General features: G+C 39.2%; 1 protein-coding gene across 6 annotated transcripts in view; it reads left to right on the top strand.

Moving 5' to 3' along the window:
* The window catches only part of LOC127437413 (transmembrane protein 266-like), a 99,351-nt gene that overhangs the window by 1,658 nt on the left and 70,128 nt on the right, over positions 1 to 27,565 (top strand). For 2 of the 6 annotated variants that reach the window (XM_051692296.1, XM_051692298.1), the window contains 2 exons: positions 2,283 to 2,395; positions 25,104 to 25,292. In XM_051692296.1, coding sequence (XP_051548256.1) covers positions 2,382 to 2,395; positions 25,104 to 25,292 — 203 coding nt within the window. In that variant the 5' untranslated portion in view covers positions 2,283 to 2,381. Of the gene's footprint in view, positions 1 to 2,282; positions 2,396 to 25,082; positions 25,293 to 27,565 lie in introns of all 6 variants that reach the window. The other 4 variants (XM_051692294.1, XM_051692295.1, XM_051692299.1 and 1 more) reach the window with 3 other exon arrangements.

Genomic DNA, 27,565 nt, shown 5'->3' with positions numbered 1-27,565 from the left:
ATGGATGATTGTTGGTGCCAGACGGGCTGGTTTGAGTATTTCTGTAACTGCTGATCTCCTGGGATTTTCACACACAACAGTCTCTAGAATTTACTCCGAATGGTGCCAAAAACAAAAAAACATCCAGTGAGCAGCAGTTCTGCAGATGGAAATGCCTTGTTGATGAGAGAGGTCAACAGAGAATGGACAGACTGGTTCAAACTGACAAAGTCTACGGTAACAATCTATACAATTGTGGTGAGAAGAATAGTATCTCATAATGAAGTGAGCTGATTCTACAATTCTAACAATTGTTGGAAAAATTACTCCTGTCATGCACAAATATCCTGGCCAATAACACTGAAAATGTTCAAAAGCTGTTTTGTTTTATTTGTTAACATTAGTTAACACATTAGTTAACATGAACTAACAATGAACAATACTTTTACAGCATTTATTAACGTTAATTTCTACATATACAAATACTTTTTTACATTACAAATTGCATTCATTAACATTAGTTAATGCAATATGAACTATCATGAACAAACAATGACAATAGTTGTGATAACATTAGGCATGATTAATAAATGCTGTAAAAAGTCATTACTTATTATTAACTCATGAATTCTAAAGCATTAACGGATGTTAACGAAAAGATCCTTATTGTAAAGTGTTTAATTTTATTTTAAATTTTAAGTCATGTGTCTGTTCAGAAATGTATCTTAAAAAAAAATCCTTCCCTGAGAAATATTGACTGGCGTCAGACTGTGACAACTAGCCCCAGTCTTCACCAAATGAAGCAAGTTTAATGACATTTTAAACTATAGAAAAGTACATCAGTTAATGATTTGTTAAGCATTGCATTATATACTGTAAGAATATATGTTAATATTATTTAAAATAGGTATTATAAAGTGTTTTTTCATTATCATGAGTCATTAATTATGGCAAATAGCTCTCTTCGCCCATCCTTCTGTCTCTCCTTCCTTGTTCCACTTCCACTCTATTCAGACTTGCTGTCTGACTGACCTGTGTATGGTATGCCTTATTTGGCTTAATATGATTTGTCTTCTGTACTTGTTTCACCTCATCCCCCAGCCTGAGGTAATACCTCTTCGAAAAACTCTAGAGTTTGAAACACTAGTGTTTGTCAAGCGGCGAGCCAACATCACTCCAGTCTGGGTAAATGAAGTTTCATCACGATGCTTCAGTGATTGAAGCCATTGGTAAATGAGCTCTACAGACCATTCTGTTTATTGATGCCCATCTGTATCGAGACTGACAACTTCATCGCATCTTGACACGAAAAAAAGGCATGTAATGTAATGCTTACCCTGCTGAAAATCATACTGTTTGTACAATAATACCTCCTTTTTTCAACTTGAGTCAGGGTTGTTATTAAATGTAAATGGAGCACTATGCACTCAGCTCACACATGCATACCTTATGCAGGACAACAGGAATTGTGGGAATTCAAAGGGCTGCCCTTGAAGAACATGTCTTCATGTATTTGGGAGACCCTTTGAAAAGGGTCATTATCAATGCATTATCTTTTCTCTCTCAGTGTTTGATTGTTATAGGCCCTTTTGGTTTTATTTATATTGATTTAAGCCCTCTCTTTTCAAAATAAATAATCTGTTAAATTGGATACATAGTATTTACTCTATGCACCAGGTGAATTGGTGAATGGCATAAACAGTGCCACCAAAAACTATTTAGACATCTAAGCCACACTTGAAGGAATATTCCGCGTTTAATACAAGTTAAGATCAATCGATGGCATTTGTGGAATAGTGTTGATTACCACAAAATATAATTTTGACTTGCCCCTCCTTTTCTTTTAAAAAGCAAAAATGGAGGTTACAGTGAGGCAATTACAATGGAAGTGAATGGGGACAAATTTTGGAGGGTTTTAAAGGCAGAAATGTGAAGCTTACAATTTTGAAAAGCACTTACATTAATTCTGTTAAAACTTTTGTTATTTGAGCTGTAAAGTTGTTTACATAGAGTTTTATAGGGGTTTGTCGTCATGGCAACAAAGTTGTAAAATTGGATACAGTTTTACACAGAAAACACTCCCTTCATAGTTTTTATTGCATAAGTGTCAATTGTGTCCTTCCACATCAATAACTGTGCTACGACCGAACTAGATGTTCATAGATTCATAAACACAATATTCACACATGATTATCACATTATATTACAGTACCATGGTACATTTTTATTTAAACTCACAAGCAGTCGTCAATAAAGCTCTTATTTTAAATTCAGATATCTGAATTGATCTGTTTTCTTCACAGGTTTGGTATGAGCGAAGTCGCCTCTGTCTAGCACAAACCAGAGCTCACGTTTGAGAGAAGTGAAAGAAAAGGTCTTCAGCTATTGCTGCTTATAACACCATGAGCCAGCCACAGTGAGTGTGCACGCTACATCCTACCTGTTTCATAATGATGTTGACTTTAATGTGCTGCTGTGAGCACTGTGCACAGGAGAGTGTATTCCTCTTGTGTTAGTGCGTTTATGCTCTAAATACATTAATTATGTCATAACCAACGTCTTGCTTTGGCTTTTGCAAACAAAATGTTGTTCCTTTTTTTCTTTTGTTTACTTTTTTGTGTTCAGAGTGTGAGATATGACCGTCCCTACATTATTACTTCAATGCCTTAGAGGTCGTTTGCACAGAACATGTTTTTGCATAGGTCTACACTGTTTTGGTATTGTTTTTCCATGTAAACATGTGCTAGACAGACGTCTTTGAACTTCGTATTTAGTTGCTTTATCAGCGTCTCATGCCATGAGTGCAGAATTGTTAAGATGCCATGTCACATTAAAATAACTTTTAAAAACACGTTTTGAGACTTGTCCATTCTGTTCCATGTCACTGGGGAAGGTACACATGCTGGAGCCGATGCAAACATGTCTGATAGGATATGCCTCTTGTCAGTGAGTCGGCATAATGTGGCCGATCGTAGGGTCCAGGAAGTATCGGAAACAACATGCCAACCTCCCATGTGATTACGTTGTAGATAATGTACTTTGACATTGAAAAAATAACACGCGTCCCCTTTAAAAAGGATAGTTCACCCACAAGTGACAGTTCAGTCATCATTCATGTCTTTCAAAACTCTATCTTCCGTGGAACACAAATAGAGATGTTTGTAGTGTATGTCCGAGCTGCTCTTTTCCATACAATGAAAGTGAATGGTGACCACGGCTGTGAAGCACGATTTTAATTGAATAACAGCTTAAAATTAAGTCTGTTCCTCCCACAAAGCTATTGCATGGCGTCAAAAGATTTGGAATGCAGTAAACAAGTCATATGGACTACCTTTATGATGCCTTTATAGTGATTTTTTTTTTGTCAATATTTGGAGCTTGACAGCCTCTAATCCCCATGCACTTTCATTGTATGGAAAAGGGCATCTCAGACATTGTGCTTAACTTCTTCTTTGGTGTTCTGTGAAAGAAAGCAAGTCAAACAGGTTTGGAATGGCAGCATTGAGTCAGCATTGATAGAGTTTTTATTTTGGGGTAAACTATCCATTTAAGAGCTCTTTCTTAACAAGGTCAAGCCAACATATGAATGCTCTTAATTGACTCCTCATCTTCAGCAGCAGAACCCACAGCGCATCTCACTCGAGGTCCATGTGTTTGCTCTGCAGCAGGAGTGTGATGTCGTCAGTTATAGCCACACACTCTTCTGCAGTCAGCCACTCAGCATGTCCTCAGATTCATGTGGACCATGCGAGCTCTTATCTGCCCTTTCCACATCCTTCCAGTGTGCTGTTCCAAGATCAGCAGCTGACTTGGCAGTCTTAGCGGAAGTCTTTGTGACTCTACTTTCACCATACGTTTCTAACGATAGTCAGGGTAGACGCCATAGTTAATCTGATGCAAAATAAAGCAAGACAGCAGGGTTATCAAACTATGTTTATTTAGTATGTCATAAGTCGTACGGTTGTGTACCTAGGTGTTGTTCATTCAGCAAGTGAAACATTGAAAATATGTATTTCCACACATTTCAATGAGATCTCTGAGTTTCAGTATATAAAGTGTGATTCTAGCACACATACAGTACATTTTTATATGTTTGTATGGACACTTTTACATTTGACATTTAAGAAAAATACCCTTGTCCTGGGACCATAGTTCAAACTTTCAGTTAAAATGAACCATTATTATGTAGTTGACCCTAAATTTGAGTTTGCAGGAGAAATTGGAAATATGTAAAAAAGTTGACGTATTAGATTTAGTCAGTACATTGATATTATATGTGTCAGTGTCCATCCAAACATTAGATTAGAACCTTAAGACAGTACGGCATTACATGTCATGACTGAACTGTACGTGTATCCCTCACAGGCTCATTTTCGATTTATCGTATAAGGTGTCTTCTCTGACTAAGGTCTATTAAATGAGAATCCTTCAAACTGTTCTATAGGATCAACTCTTCACACTGGTGTCAGATTGTATAATGTATTTTGAAGAAGCGCGTGGTGTGTGGCCCCCGCAGGCAGCTTCTGCATTCTGATGGCAGTGGTGGTGGTGTTGTCCACGGAGAGGACGGGAGGGAGGTTTTGGGAGGTGGGTAGTGAATGCAGAGTGGATTTCTTCAGCTGCCGTCTTTGTTCATCAGAGCTCGAGCACTGTGTATTCAGAGTGAGTCGGAGATACAGGAGTAAGCAGCAGAGAATAACATGATACATTTGACTCAATTACACACCACAGGATAGATTGCGGGTACACCACAAAACTCATATTAAATCAGACTTCGGAATGCTTTCCCAAAACCACCATGTGGATTTAATTGACATATGGATCATGCACTGACTATCTTTTGTTATGAGAAATATATATACAACTGCATAAGTGAGGAAACTACATATGAAGATGTCCTTTCCTGTTAACTCTGATCTGAGAGTGTTTTATTAGCTTCACTGGTCAGAGGATTATGGAAAAGCCTATTGATTCAGAGGCATGGATGCTATTTTTCCACTCTTGATACTGATAATGAAAACATTTTTAAAGGAATATTCTGGGTTTAATAAAAATTAAGCTCAATCAACAGCATTTGCGGCATAATGTTGATTACCACAAAAAATAATTTTGACTAGTCAAAATGAGCAATACGTGCCTTTTCATAAATATGTCAAAATATTGATCTTAAATTATATGACAAAATAATAATAAAGTAATTTAAACTTTACACATTCATGAAAAGGGGAAGACTAAATAGGTCTCCTGTGTTTGTTTTTTGTTACATGACAGCAAAACGGCTTCCTGCATGTTTTTTGACTTTTGACTTCATAACTTTGATTTGGAGGACAGAAGTTTTTTTAATATTAATCATATTTTAAAACAAAAATTGTTTCACTTCTTTTTTTTTTTTTTAAGAAATAATACCACTGATTCTTGAGATAAGGGACAATACATATTTTAAATCTTAGTTTTTATTTTTTAATTCCAAAATAATTTGAAATGTATATATTTGTAGACAAAGGTCTCCAATAACTAACCGTGTAAGGGAACAGGTTTGTGTAAAAACTCTTTTTTCTGAAAACTGACATTTACTGTATGCACTTTATAACTTACATCTTACTGTAATTAGTGTCAACTCTGTCAGACATACTAAAAAGCGTGTTATTTGAATTTGATCCATCCAACAAGAATATGAAGTCTTTAATTGTCTAATAATGGTGTTCAATAAAGGAGTTAAGTGATAAAATACATTCTATACATATTTCTTTGTTTTCACACTATTCTGAAAATTTTGACGGAGTTGACAAAATGGAATATTTTTCCATCTTACCCATGTGTTGTACACTGGAGCCATTTTTTCCCCCTGCAGTTAAAGCTGCCTCTTTAACATAAACAAAAATGCCAGAATTATTCCTCAATTCTTAACAGAAATTATCACAGTGTTGACATTTTGAAGCCGTGACCGCAGAGACTTAAACATTGTTTAAAATATAAAAAAATATAAAACTTTCCAGACCACGTGTCCTACTGTTGCATCCACCATGAGCATGAATATAAAAATATAAGTAATGAATTCCCTGAATATGCATATTTCCTTTAGATTTAACTTTTGAGTATTTTTAATATTATGAATTATTAATTTATTAACACAGAGGACTTTTTTTTTTATGTAGGATGTGTTTTGTCCCTTATCTCAAGAATCAGTGACATGTGAGATTATTCTGCACTACTCAAGCCAACATATATATACTTTTTCTTATTATTATTTCAGCTTTTGGTGAGACTTCGATTATAATTTAATTTTTTTACTGTCTTTGGTTACACCAAAGTATATTTTTCCTCCCAGAAAAAAAGTATAAAAATGATAAATATTATAATTATAAAAATATTTAAAAAAATATTAAAATGACTTGTTCATCATAGGAGAGGTGTTTTCACATAATTGTTTTGTGCAAATTGAATATTTTATATCTTTTTTTAATCATTTTATAAATCTGGACAAAAGAAATAAACAATTGGCCCATTTAACAGTATTTAACAATATTTGATATTAAATTTAAATATTTTTTAATATTGTAATCATAATTATTATTACAGTTATTATTAGTATTTAAAGTTGTACTCATAATTTATAATTAAAAGCACAAAGGATTTTGCTTCTGTCTGCTCCCATTGGATCATGGACACCCCAGCCATCCTCCCACCCCCACTAACAGTGAAAAGCCCCTTAAACTGTGTTAAGCATAGTTGATTGTTGTGTTTTGGTTGGCTAACAATAGATGGCTGCAAAATGTAGCCTAGGACGTGAGAGTCCCCCTCTTGCTACATACTGACCTTTTCTGAACAACCTGTCCTAAATGTACCAAAGGTTCAGGCCCAGATGATCCCCTTATTGTGCATCATCACAGGGCACTAGCAATCAGCTCGTACTGTTTTCACGGAAAGGCCTGGGAACCTTAGTGGTCCGCATGTGCTGTATTTTCCAAAGGCCTCTGTGTACCTTGTGATGAGCTCACACAGTACATGCCAGGGGTCCGGGGCCCTAGTGGTCAACATACACTGTATAAGCCAAGGGTCCAGGAGCTATACGCTATATGTAAGTTACAACTTAATCTAGTTGCGGTGTAAATGGGCACTAAGTCATAATTTATTCACTACTAAATATTTGAGCTTTGCATCATTAAACTTAGGTAGAACGTAATGCGTTCAGTCTAAACAGCCCCTAAGACTGTCAGCTAGCTAAAACCATCTACAATGTAAATTCTGTATGAAATGCAACCTCATACAATGTAGCATTTGCAAAATTACATCATATTTCAATGTTACAAAATGGTAAAAAAAACAAAAAAACATCTCTACTAGAGATGACTCCTGACTTAGTGTTAGACTAGTGGTAGCATTACCTTAGTCAACCTTTTGATAATGTTATATAGCCTGCATGTAAATGAGATTGTTCCACAGTTGCTATGTAGATGCCCTACAGTCATGGCACTTAACACTGGTTGTATGCCTTTTTTTTTTTGTCATGTGTGTGTGTGTGTAGGTGTACGTGTACGTGTGTGTGAAAGAGAGAGTGATTGTGCACACGTGCATGCACGCATGCTTATATGCACTCTGACACACCCTGAGGATGCCTTTGTGTTTGAAACAGGTCAGCTAACATTTAGCCTCCACTTTCTGTCTAATGAGGTCCTTTTTTTGTCGCAACATTAACATTTTACTACACAGTCCTCTCTGCTTGTTTTGTTGGAAGACTATAATGCTACCTACTCTAGGTCAACCTTAACAATTACTATTTATTTATTACCACAGCAGACAATTACATTAACTGCTCAATAGAAGTACAATATTTCATAGGGCAATAATCGAGTGTTGTTCAGATACAGTTACATCCTTTGTCTCAGCTGAAGTGTTTACATTTTTTGTAAAAACACCATCTCTTATCCTAGCTTTATATGCAGGATATACAGTATGTATGCTTTATATATAGTGATCATGAAACCTTTTTGAAAACATTTATTATATAGTGGTGCAGAAATTACACACTTCAGCTTTAATGGCTCTGTAAAAAAAAAAATAAAAAAAATAAAAAAAAAAGAGTCATGCAAACACCATGACTTTTTACTACAGGCATCTGTCTAACAAAATGTTCTTGAAAACAACTTGCATTGGAACTTGGGTTTGATTCAAATTAATATTTTTTTTGCCCAAAATGTGCTAACACATTTTTCCACCATCGTCTGTTTCATAATGGTTGCTTCCTAATTTTAACCTCAAACCACTGCTCAATATCGCCAAGGCTCCTAAAATATTTCAATCTGTTTTAAGATTTCAAGTGAATCTTTCCAGTGTGCATTTAGAAATAATTATATTGAGGCTGACCTATTCAAAAAGTTTGGTTGGCATGTGGGAATGGGAAATCCTGCTGACTAACACAAACTGATGGCCTGCTGTATGAGTGCTGGTAGCAGCATCTGGCCTTGAAGGTGAAACAGATGTTACTGGGATATCAGTTGACACCTCTCTTTTACCTCAGTAGCTCTCCTGTATGCAGTTTTACTACTATTTTTATTTTATTTTTTAGATTAGAAACTTTCTGTTTTTCAAACTTCAGTGTAACGTCCATAGTTAAAGGGATAGTTCACCCAAAAAAGAAAAGTCATGCCATCTCAGAAGTGTATGATAAGATTTTTAGAAGAATATATCAGCTCTGTAGGTTCATACAATGCAAGTGAATGGTGATCAGACCTTTGTTGCTCCTAAAATCACGTAAAGGAAACATAGAAGTAATCCATAAGACTCCAGTGTTTAAATCCATGTTTTCAGAAGTGATATAATAAGTGTGGGTGAGAAACAGAACAATATTTACATAATTTTTACTATAAATCTCCAGTTTAACTGTCACTTTCAGATGTGAAAGTGAAACTAAACAGGCACCACATATGACTTTCAGATGTAAAAGTGAAAGTGGAGATTTAGAGTAAAAAAATGACTTACATTTGTATCTGTTTCTCACCCACAACTATTATATCGCTTCTAAAGATATGGACCTACAGAGCTGAGATATTCTTCTAAAAATCTTTGTGTTCTGCTGAAGAAAGAAAGTCATAAACATCTGGATGCAAACTGTGCTAGCGTGTTCAAAGCTGTTTTAAAGGTGACTGTACACTGTGGTGTAGTGTAGTGTCTCTGAATGTCCACAAGGGAGGCATTATGATGACTTTAGTACATGCCATGCTGAAACAGCTTTTTATTGTCTTATAAGGTCACAGATTCTCCTGACTAATATCTGTACCAAAGGAACTGGATATAAAAGAGAAAACTTCACATGCATGTCCCACAGATATTTGTCAAGTACAGCTATTTTCTCCACAGTATCCTCACTTTTTTACAGGTACAAACTTACACCTCTGTATAAATAGTGAAATGTACAACACCAACTCTGGTGCACACATTTAGTGTGAAAGTCGTAAGATGTCATAAACAGCACTTGTATTTTAATGCTGTTGTCATGGGATAATTATTTTTAAAGTTATCCAACAACCATTATACTGTACATAGAGGCCAAGATATTGAAGAATAAATACACATTTGTATTCTGTTATACTTGTGGTGTACTACTACTATACTATACTATACTATATTTAATATATATATATATATATATATATATATATATATATATATATATATATATATATATATATATATATATATATATATATATATATATATATATATATATATATATATATATACAGTTGTGATAGATCACTAGCTCTCTACTGAAGGAGGAAGTGGGGGCCAGTTGAAGTCAGAAGTTTACATACACCTTAGCCAAATACATTTAAACTCAGTTTTTCACAATTCCTGGTATTTAATCGTAGAAAACATTCCCTGTCTTAGGTCAGTTATGATCACTACTTTATTTTAAGAATGGGAAATGTCAGAATAATAGTAGAGAAAATGATTTATTTCAGCTTTTATTTCTTTCATCACATTCCCAGTGGGTCAGAAGTTTACTTACACTTTGTTAGTATTTGGTAGCATTGCCTTTAAATTCTTTGTACTTTGTACAAGCTTCTCAAAATAAGTTGCTGGAATTTTGGCCAATTCCTCCAGACAGAACTGGTGTAACTGTGTCAGGTTTGTAGGCCTCCTTGCTCGCACACACTTTTTCAGTTCTGCCCACAAATTTTTCTATCGGATTGAGGTCAGGGCTTTGTGATGGCCACTCCAATACCTTGACTTTGTTGTCCTTAAGTCATTTTACCACAACTTTGGAGGTATGCTTGGGGTCATTGTCCATTTGGAAGACCCATTTGCGACCAAACTTTAACTTCCTGGCTGATGTCTTGAGATGTTGCTTCAATATATCCACATGAATTTCCTTCCTCACATTGCCATCTGTTTTGTGAAGTGCACCAGTCCTTCCAGCAGCAAAGTACCCCCACAATATGATGCTTTCACCCCAATGCTTCATGGTTGGGATGGTGTTCTTCAGCTTGCAAGCCTCACCCTTTTTCCTCCAAACATAATGATGGTCATTATAGCCAAACAGTTCGATTTTTGTTTCATCAGACCAGAGGACATTTCTCCAAAAAAGTAAGATCTTTGTTTGCATATGCACTTTTAAACTGAAGTCTGGCTTTTTTATGGCTAATTTGGAGCAGTGTCTTCTTCCTTGCTGAGCAGCCTTTCAGGTTATGTCGATATAGAACTCGTTTTACTGTGGATATAGATACTTGTCTACCTGTTTCCTCCGCATCTTCACAAGGTCCTTTGCTGTTGTTCTGGGATTGATTTGCACTTTTCGCACCAAACTACATTCATCTCTAGGAGACAGAATGCGTCTCCTTCCTGAGCGGTGTGATGGGTGCGTGGTCCCATGGTGTTTATACTTGCGTACTATTGTTTGTACTGATGAACGTGGTACCTTTAGGTGTTTGGAAATTGCTCCTAAGGATGAACCAGACTTGTGGAAGTTCAAAAAAAAATTTTTTCTGAGGTCTTGGCTGAAAATAAAAAATATTTTCCCATGATGTCAAGAAAAGAAGCACTGAGTTTGAAGGTAGGCCTTAAAATACATCCACAGGTACACCTCCAATTCAGTACACCTCCTATCAGAAGCTAATTGTCTAATTGTCTAAAGGCTTGACATAATTTTCTGGAATTTTCCAAGCTGCTTAAAGGCACAGTTAATTTGGTGTTTGTAAATTTCTGACCCACTGGAATTGTGATATAGTCAATTAAAAGTGAAACAATCTGTCTGTGAACAATTGTTGGAAAAATAACTCATGTCATGCACAAAGTGGATGTCCTAAACAACTTGCCAAAACTATAGTTTGCTAATATTAAATCTGTGGAGTGGTTAAAAAATTAGTTTTAATGACTTCAATCCAAGTGTGTGTAAACTTCAACTGTAATTCTTTATTATGTACACTTTTCAGTCTACAACAATGCTTTTCAGCCACCCACTGAACACACACATACACACACACAGCTTTGGTTGTCTCTTTCTCTCTCTCTCTCTCTCTCTCTCTCTCTCTCTCTCCTCCAACAGTCTGATCTGCCCTCTTATCCCTCCCCAGCTCTCACTGTAAAACAGAACAGCTGTTAGAGATAATTTCCCACAGGTGTCATAAACCATTCACAGGCAATAAACCGTTCTTCCTCTCCTGGCCTCGCTCACCACAAACGTCACTTGGCCATGCCCACATCACCACATACCCCCCCCCATTTCTAGAGAGCAAATCCGCCACAGGCATCTGCACCCCCTGCCTGTGGACCACTTCGAACTTAAAAGGCTGGAGAGTTAGATACCAACAGGTGATCCGCGCGTTGGTATCCTTCACACGATGGAGCCACTGGAGCGGGGCGTGGTCCGAACAGAGGGTGAAAACATGCCCCAGCAGATAGTACCAGAGGGTGAGGACTGCCCACTTGATGGCCAAACACTCCTTCTCTATCGTGCTGTACTTAGTCTCCCTCAGTGTGAGTTTGCAACTAATTTACAGCATGGGACGCTCCTCCCCCTCCACCATCTGGGACTTTACCGCTCCCATCCTCCTGTCCGATGCGTCCGTCTGCAATATAATAGGGAGAGAGAAGTCAGGAGAGTGCAATAACAGCCCGCTACAAAGAGCAGCTTTCACCTGTGTGAATGCCTGCTGACATGGCTCCATCCACTGGACCGGATCTGGTGCCCCCTTTTTAGTAAGATCAGTCAGCGGGCTGTGACGGTTGAATAGTTAGGCACAAACCTACGATAATAGCCAGCCAGCCCCAGGAACTGTCTCACCTCCTTTTTGGTCTTAGGCCTTGGGCAGGCTGCAGTCGCTGCAATCTTATCAATTTGGGGCCACACCTGCCCATGACCCAAGTGGAATCCCAGATACCATAACTCCTCCCGCTCAGTTGTGTACTTCTTTGGGTTTACCGTGAGTTCCGTCTATCTCAACAACCTCAGGACAGCCCTCAGATGCTGCAGGTGCCACTGCCAATCATTACTGTAAATAGTGATCTCATCGAGGTAGGCAGTGGTGTAAGCAGCGTGCGGTCTGAGGTCCATGAGCCACTAAAATGTAGCTGGAGCCCTGAACAAACCGAATGAAAGCATCATGAATTGGTTTAATCTGAACGATGTGGAAAATGCCGTCTTTTCACAGGACATGGGAGTTAAGGGGATCTGCCAATATCCCTTCGTTAAATCCAGTGTCGAATAAAAGCGAGCCGCACCTAACTGATCGAGCAGCTCATCAATCCGAGGCATCGGGTACACATCAAATTTAGACACCGCATTTACTTTTCTATAATCCACACAGAGCTGGACCATGCTGTCACTTTTAGGAACCAAAACCACCGGGCTGGCACAGTCACTGTGAGATTCTTCTATTACCCCCATATCCAGCATGGCCTTTAATTCTTCCCAAACCACTTTTTTTTGTGCTCGGGTAATCGGTAGGGACGACTACATACCACTACCCCTGAGTTCGTCTCTATATGGTGCTCAATGAGATTTGTACGACTGGGAAGAGGTGTGTGACCTCAAAGGGTCCTTGCCACTTGGCGAGTAATTTGGATATACAAGGACTTTATTTCCGGGTGTATATTCCCATAACCGAGTACCCCTATTATACAGCCGGCTTTGATGTTCTTGAGCCTGGAGCAAATTCTCCTGTGTTAATTGCCCCAGTGTGTGGAATTTTGCTCTCAGGTCAAGAACATATTGAATTTAGTTTTTGCTGTTTGAAGGTCCCTCCTCCCAATTTTCCCATAGGATGTCGAGCACGCCACGTGGTCGACGCCTGTACAATATTTCAAATTGGGTGAACCCCGTGGAGGCTTGTGGGACCTCTAATACTGCAAATAATAGGGGCTCAAGCCACTTGTCCCAATTTTTTGGGGGTGGTAAACATTGGTCCAAATTGATTTAATCCCCAATTAATCATACAGTTTGCGTAGTGTAAGTGACATAAACATAGTGCCCTGATCAGTGAGGATTTCTTTCGGAATCCTCACTCAGGAGATTATTCTGAAGAGTGCCTCCGCAACACTTCATGCTGAAATGTTGCGCAGAGGCACTGCCTCCGGATATTGCATTGTGTAGTCCACCAGCACCAACACAAAGCGATGCCCGCATGCCGTCTGCTCTAATGGCCCTACGAGGTCCATACCAATTCTTTCGAAGGGGACCTTGATTAATGGAAGGAGGCAGCCGGCGGATTCTCAAGCTGACATTCACGGCATGCCACACACCACCTGCGAACATCCCCGCAAATGCCCGGCCAATAGAAATGGGTCATTAGATGGTTTAGTGTCATTTTCTGCCCTAAGTGACCCACCATTGGATTATAATGAGCCGTTTGGAATAACATTTCAAACGACGGCTCTGCAGTATTAACGATTGGATTGTATTCTCTTTGTCTGAGTGTCCTGCTTCACTCGATACAACTGATCCTTGATAATTGAAAAATACGGATATGTTAGTCCAATGTCTGGCTGGAGGCATTGACCATTAATCACTTTCACTTGATTAAAGGCGTGCTGAAGGGTCTCGTCTTGGATATGCTCCAGAGGGAAATTCCATGCAGGGAATCCTCTAAGGGCTGGGGAAGCTGAGACTTCCCCCTCCCTTACATCCTCCTGATGTGGAGCTGATGTAGATGGCCCTGTCACCATCCAGCCAGCGAATCACACACCACGCACTAATACGTTTGGTTGCAGGACCCATCCAAACACATTCCCCTTAATGAAGTAGTAAATGCTGGCCAATTTGTACCCAAGATTAGTGGATGGGAGAGGCAGGGAATAACCGCGGCCTCGACACTATGCATTTGTCCCCGAATTTGAATAATGACCGTCACTAAAGGGTAATTCTGTATATCCCAGTGCACACACCTTACCTTCACCCACTGGCCTGTATCCAAAGCATCGGATTGAACCAAGCTTTGGTGAATGGAGGTTTGATTACAACCTGAATCCACCAAGGCTTGATATGTACCCCCCTTAATATTCACAGGTATCTGATACGGTCCTGCTCGATCAGCGCATCGGGGATCCGGACCAATGTCTCCACTTCCATCGTGGGGCATCGGTCCTGGAAGTGCCCTGGCTACCTGCAGCCCCAGCAGACCAGCCCAGAATTCACGGCCACACCTGCGGCAGCGGATTCACCAGCCTGTTGGGGAGAGGGTTAGGGAAAAATGGCAGGTTGAAAGGTCCACGGGACCGGGGAATGGGTTTTGGGGTCATAATTCCCCATTTCACAGGACAGGGGAAAGGAGACAGGGAGGGAGGAGAGAGAGAGAGAGAGAGACGAAGAGGGTGTGCCATTCCCCAAATATGCAGCTATATGGTCCTCAACCAGCTGGACCACCTCATCCAGTGACACCGGTTGGTGGCACTGGACCCACTCCGCTGTCCCTTTCGGTAGCCGGGTGATAAACTGTTCCAGTACCACCAGATCAAGTACCTCCTCGGCGCCGCAATCTTCAGCCAGCAGTGAGGACTCCATGACAGCATTTTCTTCCTCCTTATTCCTGGGTTTCAGCACCACTATGATAGATCACTAGCTCTCTACTGAAGGAGGATGCGGGGCAAGGTGAACAGTCCACATAATTCTTTATTATGTACATTTTTCAGTCTATAACCATGCTTTTCAGCCACCCACTAACGCGCACAGACAGCTTTGGCCATCTATTTCTCTCTCCTCCGGCAGTCTGAACTGCCCCCTTATCCCTCACCAGCTCTCACTGTAGCACAGAACAGCTGTTAAAGATAATTTCCCACAGGTGTCAATCCTTACCGTTCTTCCTCTCCCAGCCTCGCTCTCCACAGATGTTGCTTGGCCACAGCCACATCACCACAACAGTATATACTGTACAGTTATATACAGTTGAAGCCAGAAGTTTACATACACTTAGGTTGAAGTCATTAAAACAAATTTTTTAACCACTCCGCAGATTTAATATAAGCAAACTATGGTTTTGGCAAGTCGTCATGGGAAAATCAAAAGAAATCAGCCAAGACCTCAGAAAAATTTTTTTGGACCTCCACAAGTCTGGTTCATCCTTGGGAGCAATTTTGAAATGCATGAAGGTACCATGTTCATCTGTACAAACAATATTACGCAAGTATAAACACCATGGGACCACACAGCCATCATACTGCTCAGAAAGGAGACGCATTCTGTCTCCTAGAGATGAATGTAGTTTGGTGCGAAAAGTGCAAATCATTCCCAGAACAACTGCAAAGGACCTTGTGAAGATGCTGGAGGAAACAGGTAGACAAGTATCTATATCCACAGTAAAACGAGTCCTATATCGACATAACCTGAAAGGCTGCTCAGCAAGGAAGAAACCACTGCTCCAAAACTGCCATAAAAAAGCCAGACTACAGTTTGCAAGTGCACATGGGGACAAAGATCTTACTTTTTGGAGAAAAGTTCTCTGGTCTAATGAAACAAAAATTGAACCTTTGGCCATAATGACCATTGTTATGTTTGGAGGAAAAAGGGTGAGGCTTGCAAACCGAAGAACACCATCCCAACCGTGAAGCATGGGGGTGACAGCATAATGTTGTGGGGTTTCTTTGCTGCAGGAGGGACTGGTGCACTTCACAAAAAAGATGGCATCATGAGGAAGGAAAATATTGTGGATATATTGAAGCAACATCTCAAGACATCAGCCAGGAAGTTAAAGCTTGGTCGCAAATAGGTCTTCCAAATGGACTATGACCCCAAGCATACCTCCAAAGTTGTGGCAAAATGGCTGAAGGACAGCAAAGTCAATGTATTGGAGTGGCCATCACAAAGCCCTGACCTCAATCCGATAGAAAATTTGTGGGCAGAACTGAAAAAGCATGTGTGAGCAAGGAGGCCTACAAACCTAACTCAATTACACCAGTTCTGTCTGGAGGAATGGGACAAAATTCCAGCAACTTATTGTGAGAAGCTTGTGGAAGGCTATGTCTGACCCACATTAAACAATTTAAAGGCAATGCTACCAAATACTAACAAAGTGTATGTAAACTTTTGACCCACTGGGAATGTGATGAAAGAAATATAAGCTGAAATAAATAATTCTCTCTACTATTATTTCACATTCTTAAAATAAAGTAGTGATGCTAACTGACCTAAGACAGGGAATGTTTTCTTCTATTAAATGTCAGGAATTGTGAAAAACTGAGTTTGAATGCATTTGGCTAAGGTGTATGTAAACTTCTGACTTCAACTATATATATATATATATATATATATATATATATATATATATATATATATATATATATTACACCCTTCATCCTATACACAATATACTGTAGAAGTTGCTAAATGTATACTATTATACCTGTCATGTACTATATTATATTTTATAATGTACTACTCTATACCTCACTATATCATACTATATAATACTATGTATACTATACTATACTATACTATACTATACTATACTATGTTTACTATATACTATACCCTTTATTCTAGACACTATATAGAGTTGCTAAAGAGTAAATACACATTTGTATACTATTATACCTGTCAAATACTATATTATATTCTATACTGTACTACTCTATGCCTCACCATATCATACTGTACTATACTGTACTACATATACATATACTATACTAGAGGTCGACCGATAGTGGATTCTGCCAATACTGATAACTAAGGTGGTGGAAAAGGCTGATAACCATTAAATCGGCCGATAGTTTTTAAAACTGATTTATATAATTTATAGAATGTTTAACATTTTTCCTTACTATGACAGGCACAGACATTGTGGCTACAAGGGTCCAAAATGAATAAAATCACAGCAGTTTATTGTGCAACTAAAAGTTTATAGTTAAAAGTCCTGTGTAATGCACCAAATCTTAAGATTTTGGTGCATTACACAGGACTTTTAACTATAAACTAGCCCGGAATACACTTAATTATTTTGAAATGACGGAGACTTGGCTCCATTACAATCCTCTATATTTAAGTATTTACCAGTTTAAGCTTTTTATAGCCTACATTCACTAGATTAAAACTAATGGCAACTATTGCCATAGATTTTTGACGAAAACCAATTGTTTCAAAAAACAACTATTGGCACCGATTAATCGGTAAAACCAATATATTGGTATACCTCTGTACTCTAATATACTATGCTATACTATACTATGCTATGCTATGCAATACTATACTGTACTATATTATACTACAATATACTATACTATACTATAGTATAATACTGTATGTTTACTATATACAATACCCTTTATTCTAGACACTATACTGTACAGAAGTTGCTGAAGTGTAAATACACATTTGTGTATTATTATGCTTGTTGTTGACTACATTACAATAGCCTACTGTACACTATACCTTACCACATACTATACTATACTATATTATACTATAGTATAGTATTGTACTTTACAATACTATACTAAACACTCTATACGAGGGGTCAGCATCCTAGTGCACGTGTGCCAGCATTGGCTAAAGGAGGGTTAATCACTAGCACACGATCAACAGCAATAGAGGAGTATGTATTTTATTTATATGAAGTCCTTCGCACCTGAATGTGGCATGCCAGTTTACCACTTGTTGCAATCCTTCGTCATGATCAAGCTGCATGGTTATTAATTATGACCTGAATGGGAAACTGAACACTATTTAAAGTGTGACGAAACTGCACTAGTCAACAACAGATGAACGCAGCGAGTGCAAACCATTCGCAGTTCAAGAGCCGCTGATACAGCAAAGTGATTTCTGAGTGTGATTCAAAATCTCAATTAAACCAGTATATTAACTGGAAACTTAACTTTATGCAAAATGCCAGATTATTATGCTTCCACAGAAGCACAAAATATGATTGTTTGATTATTTTCAAATCGTGAGGTTTTGTTTATGCCAAGTCGAGTGCATGCTGTCATTAAAGCTGAAGGAGGACATACAAAATTATTAAGAAATTCTGGAATTCATACTTATTTTTCAATTAAACTTCTGCTCAAACTGTTATGCTGATAATGTCATTTGTAATGTTACATTAAAAAAAGTGCAAAATAGAAGCATATTCACAAGTGGACTTAGACTTTTAAAACACACATTATTTTATTATCAAAATGTCTAGCAGCACTTTTAGCTGTCTCCACTGGCTCGCACTCAGCCACTCGCAGCTGCGCTGCGGTAGGTCATGTACGATAGGGAGTCGGCTGAGACAGGTGGTGCAGCTCCCATGCCAACACGGAATTGTGCCCCCGTTTTTACCAGGACAACCCTTTTGTCGACCCCAAGGTCGTACAGTAAATTCAGCCCCATGATGCATGCAATGGTTTACGTACCATTACAAGAAGTCCAGTCATGGTTTCAGGCTTGCCGGCAGCACGTCAGGGAGGAGAAGGGAGATAGTCGACCCCGTGTCAACGAGGACCAGGCAGGGGTTTCCATACAGGGTGCACTGGACATACAAACCCTGGGCTGGTGATGGTGACATGCATTAGCAATGGGATGGGGGGGGTTGTTGGGTGGTGTCGGTGGTGTGATACCCCTGCAGGCTCCAAGACTCTCACCCTCCTTCCTCTGACGACTGGTCAGCTGGTCCTGTCTTTGTTCCTAGTCCTCCATGTCCTGAATCTCCGCTCTAGTGTGGCGGTGAGAGTTGTATAGTCTCACTGTTCCTCGGGTATGAGGCCATCGAGGGCCAGTGCCAGTTGCGCTGCCTCGTCCTCCCTGCACCACCCAGCCCACCAGGCTGCTAGTCAGACCTGTGCGTAGTATGGCTTTGGCGGTATCAATCCATCGTACAGTGGGAGCTTTTCAGGAACATTCGCAGCACCGCATAGTTCGCACCCATCCTGGGTAGAACGTCCACCCACACCCCTGCATGATCTACGAGTGGCCGCCCACGCCCCCATAGTGTGTCAAGTCCAGCGAGCTCACTGCCATCCGCCCGGAGGTCATCCTCCTCGGGCTCCGGTTCCCGCCCTCTCAATTCTCGTACCTTCGAAGATCATGATGACAGTCTTTTACAAGGCTTCCCAGATCCCGCAGGATTTACCTTATTGTAAATAATCAGATAATCACTTAAATGCCATCTTCTGTCCCTTTCCTATCCATTGTCTGTTGGACAAAACTATAGCCAGTTTGAGAGTTACGTGCATGTCCTTGTCCTGTAGTGTGATGAACAGAACCTCCTTGCTAGCCAGCGCTCATCAGTACCTGACAGCACTGTGACTTTGCATATGTTTTTTTGGAAATTTGATTTTGATGCCCTGAACAGTTTGTGCATGTCAAGATTGATTACAGTCCTGTTTGCTATTTGTGGGAAGCGGTGGCAAGCATGCAGATAGCATCAGAGAGGGCAGCACGCCACATGCTGAGCCTGTCCTTTCCCGGCCATCCGGCGTGGAGGGTGTGAAGAAATGTAGAGAAAATGCATCTGAAGCACTGCTGTCATGGAATATTCTGGTGTTGGTAAAGTTGTGATGTGCAGTATGCTACTGTAATTGATTGTAACATCAGTTTAAATCATTATAGTTGAATCTTGCTCAAGCAATCAACAGGTCAGGTTTCAAAATATTTAAACAAGTGATGGGCACTTAAGAAACATGTCTCTTTAAGCTTTGCAAGCTTAACGGAGCATTTGTTTCACACAAATGCCTCTAAGTGTGTATCAGACTGGCCAAGTCATCTGATTTTATCAGCAAATGTCACCAGTGATTAATTACAAGCCAATCAAAACAGTGTCTTGTTTCCTGACACAACTGATTCACTTGATTCAGAGCTCTGAAGAAGCTTTGAGATGGCCTTCATCACCTCAAACAGTACCAGACCTAACTCAAAGGAACACTAATCTCACCCAGGGTAACTAAAAAATAAACCCATGTCATAACATAAAACAACATAATGTTATCAAGCTAAACTTTTTCTTTTTTTTTTTTTTTTGCACAGTGTTATCAAGCTTATCAATAAGTTAACAGTATTTTAAAACCTATGTGGGTTTTGTGTTATTCTTCTATCAAGAGGGAAATTTGACTTAATTCACAGTAAGACAAGATTTATATCAAAGGTCAGTCATAAAGTCAGCAGCATTAGACAAATTAGGATAATGAACAAATATTGCTTTGTATCCTATTATTGGGTATGGGGAAATAACTTTATCTCTTATCTCTAAAAGTCACACAATGTTGAATGCAATATGCTGCTTTTAAATCGGTATAAAACACAGGGCATTTTGTGCTTGTGTAACGCTGTTGAATGCAGACACATACAGTAAAAGACTATCAAATGATTTAATAGATACATAAAGAAGAGGGACCCATACACAAGAATGCGCAGTTGAACCAATAGAGTGTTCCAGACGTATCCGAAACCAAAGACAGCTGCCTCATCAAAGGTATGTGTGAACTGTGAATGTACAGTGCATCCGGAAAGTATTCACAGCGCTTCACCTTTTTCACATTTTGTTATGTTACAGCCTTATTCCAAAATTGATTAAATTCATTATTTTCCTCAAAATTCTACAAACAATACCCCGTAATGACAACGTGAAAGAAGTTTGTTTGAAATCTTTGCAAATTTATTAAAAATAAAAAACGAAAAAAATCACATGCACATAAGTATTCACAGCCTTTGCTCAATACTTTGTTGAAGCATCTTTGGCACCAATTACAGCCTCAAGTCTTTTTGAGTATGATGCTACAAGCTTGGCACACCTATTTTTGGGCAGTTTCTCCCATTCTTCTTTGCAGGACCTCTCAAGCTCCATCAGGTTGGATGGGGAGCGTCGGTGCACAGCTATTTTCAGATCTCTCCAGAGATGTTCAATCGGGTTCAAGTCTGGGCTCTGGCTGGGCCACTCAAGGACATTCACAGAGTTGTCCTGAAGCCACTCCTTTGTTATCTTGGCTGTGTGCTTAGAGTCGTTGTCCTGTTGGAAGATGAACCATCACCCCAGTCTGAGGTCCAGAGCGCTCTGGGGCAGGTTTTCATCAAGGATGTCTCTGTACATTGCTGCATTCATCTTTCCCTCGATCCTGACTAGTCTCCCAGTTCCTGCCGCTGAAAAACATCCCCACAGCATGATGCTGCCACCACCATGCTTTACTGTAGGGATGGTATTGGCCAGGTGATGAGCGGTGCCTGGTTTCCTCCAGACATGACGCTTGCCATTCAGGCCAAAGTGTTCAATCTTTGTTTCTCTTGGTCTGAGAGTCCTTCAGGTGCCTTTTGGCAAACTCCAGGCGGGCTGTCATGTGCCTTTTACTGAGAAGAGACTTCCGTCTGGCCACTCTACCATACAGGCCTGATTGGTGGAGTGCTGCAGAGATGGTTGTTCTTCTGGAAGGTTCTCCTCTCTCCACAGAGAAATGCTGGAGCTCTGTCAGAGTGACCATCGGGTTCTTGGTCACCTTCCTGACTAAGGCCCTTCTCCCCCGATCACTCAGTTTGGCCAGACGGCCAGCTCTAGGAAGAGTCCTGGTGGTTCCAAACTTCTTCCATTTACGGATGGTGGAGGCCACTGTGCTCATTGGGACCTTCAATGCTGCAGACATTTTTCTGTACCCTTCCCCAGATCTGTGCTTCGATACAATCCTGTCTCGGAGGTCTACAGACAATTCCTTGGACTTCATGGCTTGGTTTGTGCTCTGACATGCACTGTTAACTGTGGGACCTTATATAGACAGCTGTGTGCCTTTCCAAATCATGTCCAATCAACTGAATTTACCACAGGTGGACTCCAATAAAGTTGTAGAAACATCTCAAGGATGATCAGTGGAAACAGGATGCACCTGAGCTCAATTTTGAGTGTCATGGCAAAGGCTGTGAATACTTATGTACATGTGATTTTTTTCGTTTTTTATTTTTAATAAATTTGCAAAGATTTCAAACAGACTTCTTTCACGTTGTCATTATGGGGTATTGTTTGTAGAATTTTGAGGAAAATGAATTTAATCAATTTTGGAATAAGGCTGTAACATAACAAATTGTGGAAAAAGTGAAGCGCTGTGAATACTTTCCGGATGCACTGTAATTCTGTAATGTAATGACAAGCGAATAGCCAGTCTCTCTCTGTGTCAGCGCGGAAGCAGATTTGAATCTCTTTAGTTAGATTACGTCAGCATTCCAACTGTGTATGTTGATAAATAACTAGTCAGTCATTGTGATTTTGACAATCTTGGAAGCTGGTCTGGTATTGGCCATGTACATTTTATTTATTTTATAAATTGGCCATATTGACTGCGGAATGTTGATGTGATGACGTCACAACCAGCCCTTGCTGCCACCCCCCCCCCCCCCCCACACACACACACACACTCTTCAAAACTCGTTCCGGCGCCGGTGCAATAAAAGTGAATGGTGACCGAGGCAAGTAAATGACAACAAAATTTTTATTTTGGGGTGAACTAACCTTTTAAAATGATCTGCATTGTGTCACTGCAATTCCCATTATTTTCTGTGGTTATTATCATTAGATTCTCATTAATGTAATACAGTTATTATAATTTTTTACTAAAAATATATGGTCAAAAACTGGCAGCTGTTGTTGCCAAAAATTCACCATAAAAATACAGTGACCATGTTTCAGGCAGTACCATTTTAACAATAGTTTACCGTAAAAGTTCATGTATTTTCTTGTTAAACATTATATAAATTTTTACCGTTAACAGTAAGGTAAATCTTACTTTTTACTTCTAGAAAAAAAAAACAAACACACAACAATTTTTATAATTTTTATAATTACCAATTTTTTTTTACAGTAAATTATTTTGAAATTTAAATCAGCATAAATTAAACACAGTACAACAAATATTACCATTAACATGTTAACCAATACTTAACACGTTTAATAATACATGTATACCATTATATTAATAACGGTCGCATTGCAGTACTGAGAATGAGATTATTTTTACATTATTGTAATGAGAAGTGGGAAACTTTTGCTTAATTGTTATAAAAATATTGTTAATGAATGGAGAAAATTTTGATTTGGGCATAAAATATGACAGACATGCTTTTGACAAATTAATTCACTCAATTATTTATCATTCATTCATTTTTACACTTTGTTTGCTTAATACACAACATACACTGATAAAAGAACAGCAGAATATTCAAGAAGAGGGTTTTCTGGAAGAATTCATGAGGCCAAACTGGAATGAGGTAAGTCTGGTTACAAGGCCATGACAGCATTAACATTTCAGAGACTGGGATAAGCCAAGGTCCCACACAAACACTTCCCATCATAGCAGCACAGCCTTCCAATAACAATCCACACATACAGTCTCTCTCAGTCTCTCTCTCTCATCTCCTTCTCTCTAATCTCAATGGTAATGCTCTGCTTTTCTCTTATATCTACTCTTAAAAGCTTCTTTTTTTTTCACCTCTTTCTTTCCTTTGTGCCGGCATAATTTATCTTTCCTCATCCGGCACAACTGGGCCAGGAGCCAAAACTCACGTTCCAGCCCCTCTCGGCCTCTGTTCCGTCATTTTTTGTGCCCTTGATTGAGCCATCTTAAGGATTGCGAGTATTGATTTCAGTTGTGAGCGTACGTTATGATTGTAATTATCACATCGCCACTTATTTTAAAATTACGGCTGCTTGGCTCACTGGCTGGCTGTAAAGATGGCTAAAGGTTATCTAGGAGTAGTCATTTTTGGAGCTTGACTTCCTCTGGTCACCATTCACTTTCTTTTTATGGAAAAGAGCTGCGTTAGCATTCTGCTAAACATCTGATGTTTTTGATTGAAGAGCAAAAGTCATACAGGTTTTGATTTTTGGTTGAACTATTCCTTAAAGTCACCACACCAAAGTAGTGTGCAAAATCAAAGCCTTTCTCAGAGCAAAGGTTGAAGTGTGAACTTTGCAGAAGTGTACATTAATTGCCTTGTTTGCGCTGAGATTGAAAACAGCAATCCCAGACTGCAAACGTGAGATGAATCAGCACACTGCAGCCAATAAATCAAAGGCAAACTCAGGCAGAACAGGCCATGACATCCAACTGTGGGACTTTGTTGTTTTGCCATGATATTGTGCTTTGAAATTCTCTCGATACCTCATTATTGTGGGACGCTACACATGATGGTCCAATAATGATGAATATTCTGGTTTTGGGAACCAATCTAGACCATAAAACTAGACACATGGGACTCTGACCACAACTTGATCTTCTTCCATGCATTTTGTGTGTGTGTGTGTTTGTGTGTGGACATTGAGATTTTGTATGTACACTACATGGCCAAAAGTATGTGGACTTTGCAAATAAAACCATCTTAAACCAACCAAAGCTGGTTTGCCCGTCTTAGCTAATCTCCCAGCCTGGTCAGGTTTACACACAGTTAAGGGCACTTGAGATATGCTTTTCAAGGCATGGAAGACCAGCTTAAATCAGCTTAGGCTGTTTGCGGTACAAGCTCAATACCCATCTGCTTTAATACATAAATGTTTTATTTGAAGGTTTTATTTTGTCTGTGGTTCTGTATATAATGTTTTAGTGTTAACCCAGGTGTGATAAATTCTAAACCAATATTTAATTTATCATTTATCATTTTAATTTAAAAATCAGTATTTAATGCAAGACAATTAATGCAACATTAATGGACAATGCAACAGACAGAGTAGTGTTCCCCCATGTGTCCCCAGGCCCCCTCAGCAGGCCGCAGCACCTGATCTGGAGGTGATCTCACAGCAGGTAGATGATGATGGTCAGTGCATGGCTCCAGTGCAGCTGGTCAGCTTCACCTACAGGGACCTTCCTCTGGCTGCGTTGGATCTCTCGCTGGCCGGATCCCAGCTACTTTCCAATTTGGACGAAGAGGACAACCAAGAGGGGTAAGAAAGGAGCACCGTCCTGCACACATACACGTTTACCTAGCTATCTAAATGGGGACTTGCCATTAACTTCATTTGTTTCAACTGAAGTCAACATGAATTCAAAATGAACCCAATTTACTTTCTTAATACAGTACCTGTTCCTGGTGTTACTGTGCATGATTCATTTGTGCATGTTATTCCTAAGAAGGAAAAGTTGTCACTATTTTTCATCAAAATGTAATTACTTGCTATGCCTTCAAAACAACATTTTTGGTTGACATCACCAAGCCCTCTTATTTTCAAGTCCCCCAACCACCTATCAGGTAGAGACCATGTCCAGCTAGCTGTGAAATTCTGGTATTGAACACCCACTTTTTTATCAATCATCAGTCCCAATAGATAAAAAAAAGTACTGCCCTACATTATTTTTCTCATTGAATACCTTGGAAATCACTTGGAAATATGTCATATTACAGATTTAAAATGGGTTGCGAATACCGTTTCATGTTGACTTTTAAGCTAAAATTGCTATAGACTAACCCAAATCCTAAAACTAACCCTAAAATACAACTTTCGCCTTTTTTTGCAAAGAGAATTTAGACAAAGTTTTTGTTTTTGAAGATAAGAATATTTTGTATATATTTTATATATTTATTTACAATTTACTGCCAGACAGGCTGGTTTGAGTATTTCTGTGAGTGCTGATCTCCTGGAATTTTCACGCAGAACAGTCTCTAGAATTGACTCCGAATGGTGCCAAAAACAAAAAACATCCAGTGAATGGCAGTTCTGTGGACTGAAACGCCTTGTTGATGAGAGAGGCCAACAGAGAATGGCCAGACTGGTTTGAACTGACAAAGTCTACGGTAACTCAGATAACCACTCTGTACAATTGTGGTGAGAAGAATAGCATCTCAGAATGTTATTCTGAGATGTGGGTTGGCACTGTTATGGCGGCACGAGGGGGACCTACACAATATTAGGCAGGTGGTTTTAATGTTGTGGCTGATCGGTGTATATATACAGTATATATATATATATATATATATATATATATATATATATATAGCTAACTTTTGGGACGTTTATCTGCAATTTTGTCCACAAAATTTGGAAAAGTGCTTCCAATAAACTTAAATAAAGCTAATTATCCACATTTTCACAGGCAGCGAAATTACCCATTGTGCTTAGTGCATTCTTCCGATGCGGATGCAACAGACTTCCGCTTCGCAACTTATTCCATTACCAAGCACTATAATATCACTAACAACATTAAAAAACGGAAGAACAGTCTGTGTTTACTTAACGTAAATCGTTTTCTCACTAATGTCAGCGTATGGACATTAGGTTTCGACGGCAATCCCGAATAGATGAGAACACAATCACACACACATTTGCATGGTAAAGTTACTGGACTCTAGCACTCGCTGCACATGCCCTGTATGTGTGTGTGAGAGAGAGAGAGACACAGACATACAGCACGCAGGGAGAGAGAGAGAGAATCCGCGAATATGATGCGCTATATTTCATTGCGTTTCTTGTTGTGCACTTTAATATGAAAACAGCCAAATCCCGGACATTTAGGGAATCTAGAAATCCGACCGGATGCTTTATTAAGGTTCCAAAAAGAGGACATGTCCGTGAAAAGGTGTATGGTCATCATAGGTTCCATTTAAAAATCTTCCGATTTATGGCATTTTTTCTGCATTAACAAGTGCCGCCTTCTCACGCACCCAACAACAACTCTGTCTCTACCTCATTCACATACACTCACAGCGCGACATGAGATATGAACCTTGTAAAGATGATTAATAAAAAAACAACAACAAGGAACTTGGTTTAAATGTTTTTCATCTTTGTTATCTTCCAAAATGACAGACATCATTTGGAATTATCTGTCAGTGTTTTAAAAAATTGGCAAGTGACAGAAAATTTATTTAATGCAACATCTGATTATTACATCTGGTTTGACTTGAAATGTTTCAGCATTGGCAGCTTTTGTGAGGCTTATTGTTGTGACATTCATTTTACAGTTGTTTTTCAGCCACCTGTAGTTGTTAACACCCTATAACAGCACATATTCATCCAGAGCCTCTGCTGCTCGCAGTCACCAGTAACGTTAGTCTAGCTGATAACAACAATTAAGAGGAAGTGTGGAGCATCCGAGAGGAAGTCTCTTACCGTAATGGCACCACCCATGGAGAAGTCAGGAAACAGGTGGATAATTACAACAATTTGTTTTACTCTATTTATTAATCATTTATACTTTCGAGGATGTCCCCAGATGTGGC

Source organism: Myxocyprinus asiaticus, chromosome 48, assembly GCF_019703515.2.
Source record: "Myxocyprinus asiaticus isolate MX2 ecotype Aquarium Trade chromosome 48, UBuf_Myxa_2, whole genome shotgun sequence".
Classification (NCBI taxonomy): Eukaryota; Metazoa; Chordata; class Actinopteri; order Cypriniformes; family Catostomidae; genus Myxocyprinus; species Myxocyprinus asiaticus.
This window is presented reverse-complemented; position numbering and strand designations above follow the sequence as displayed.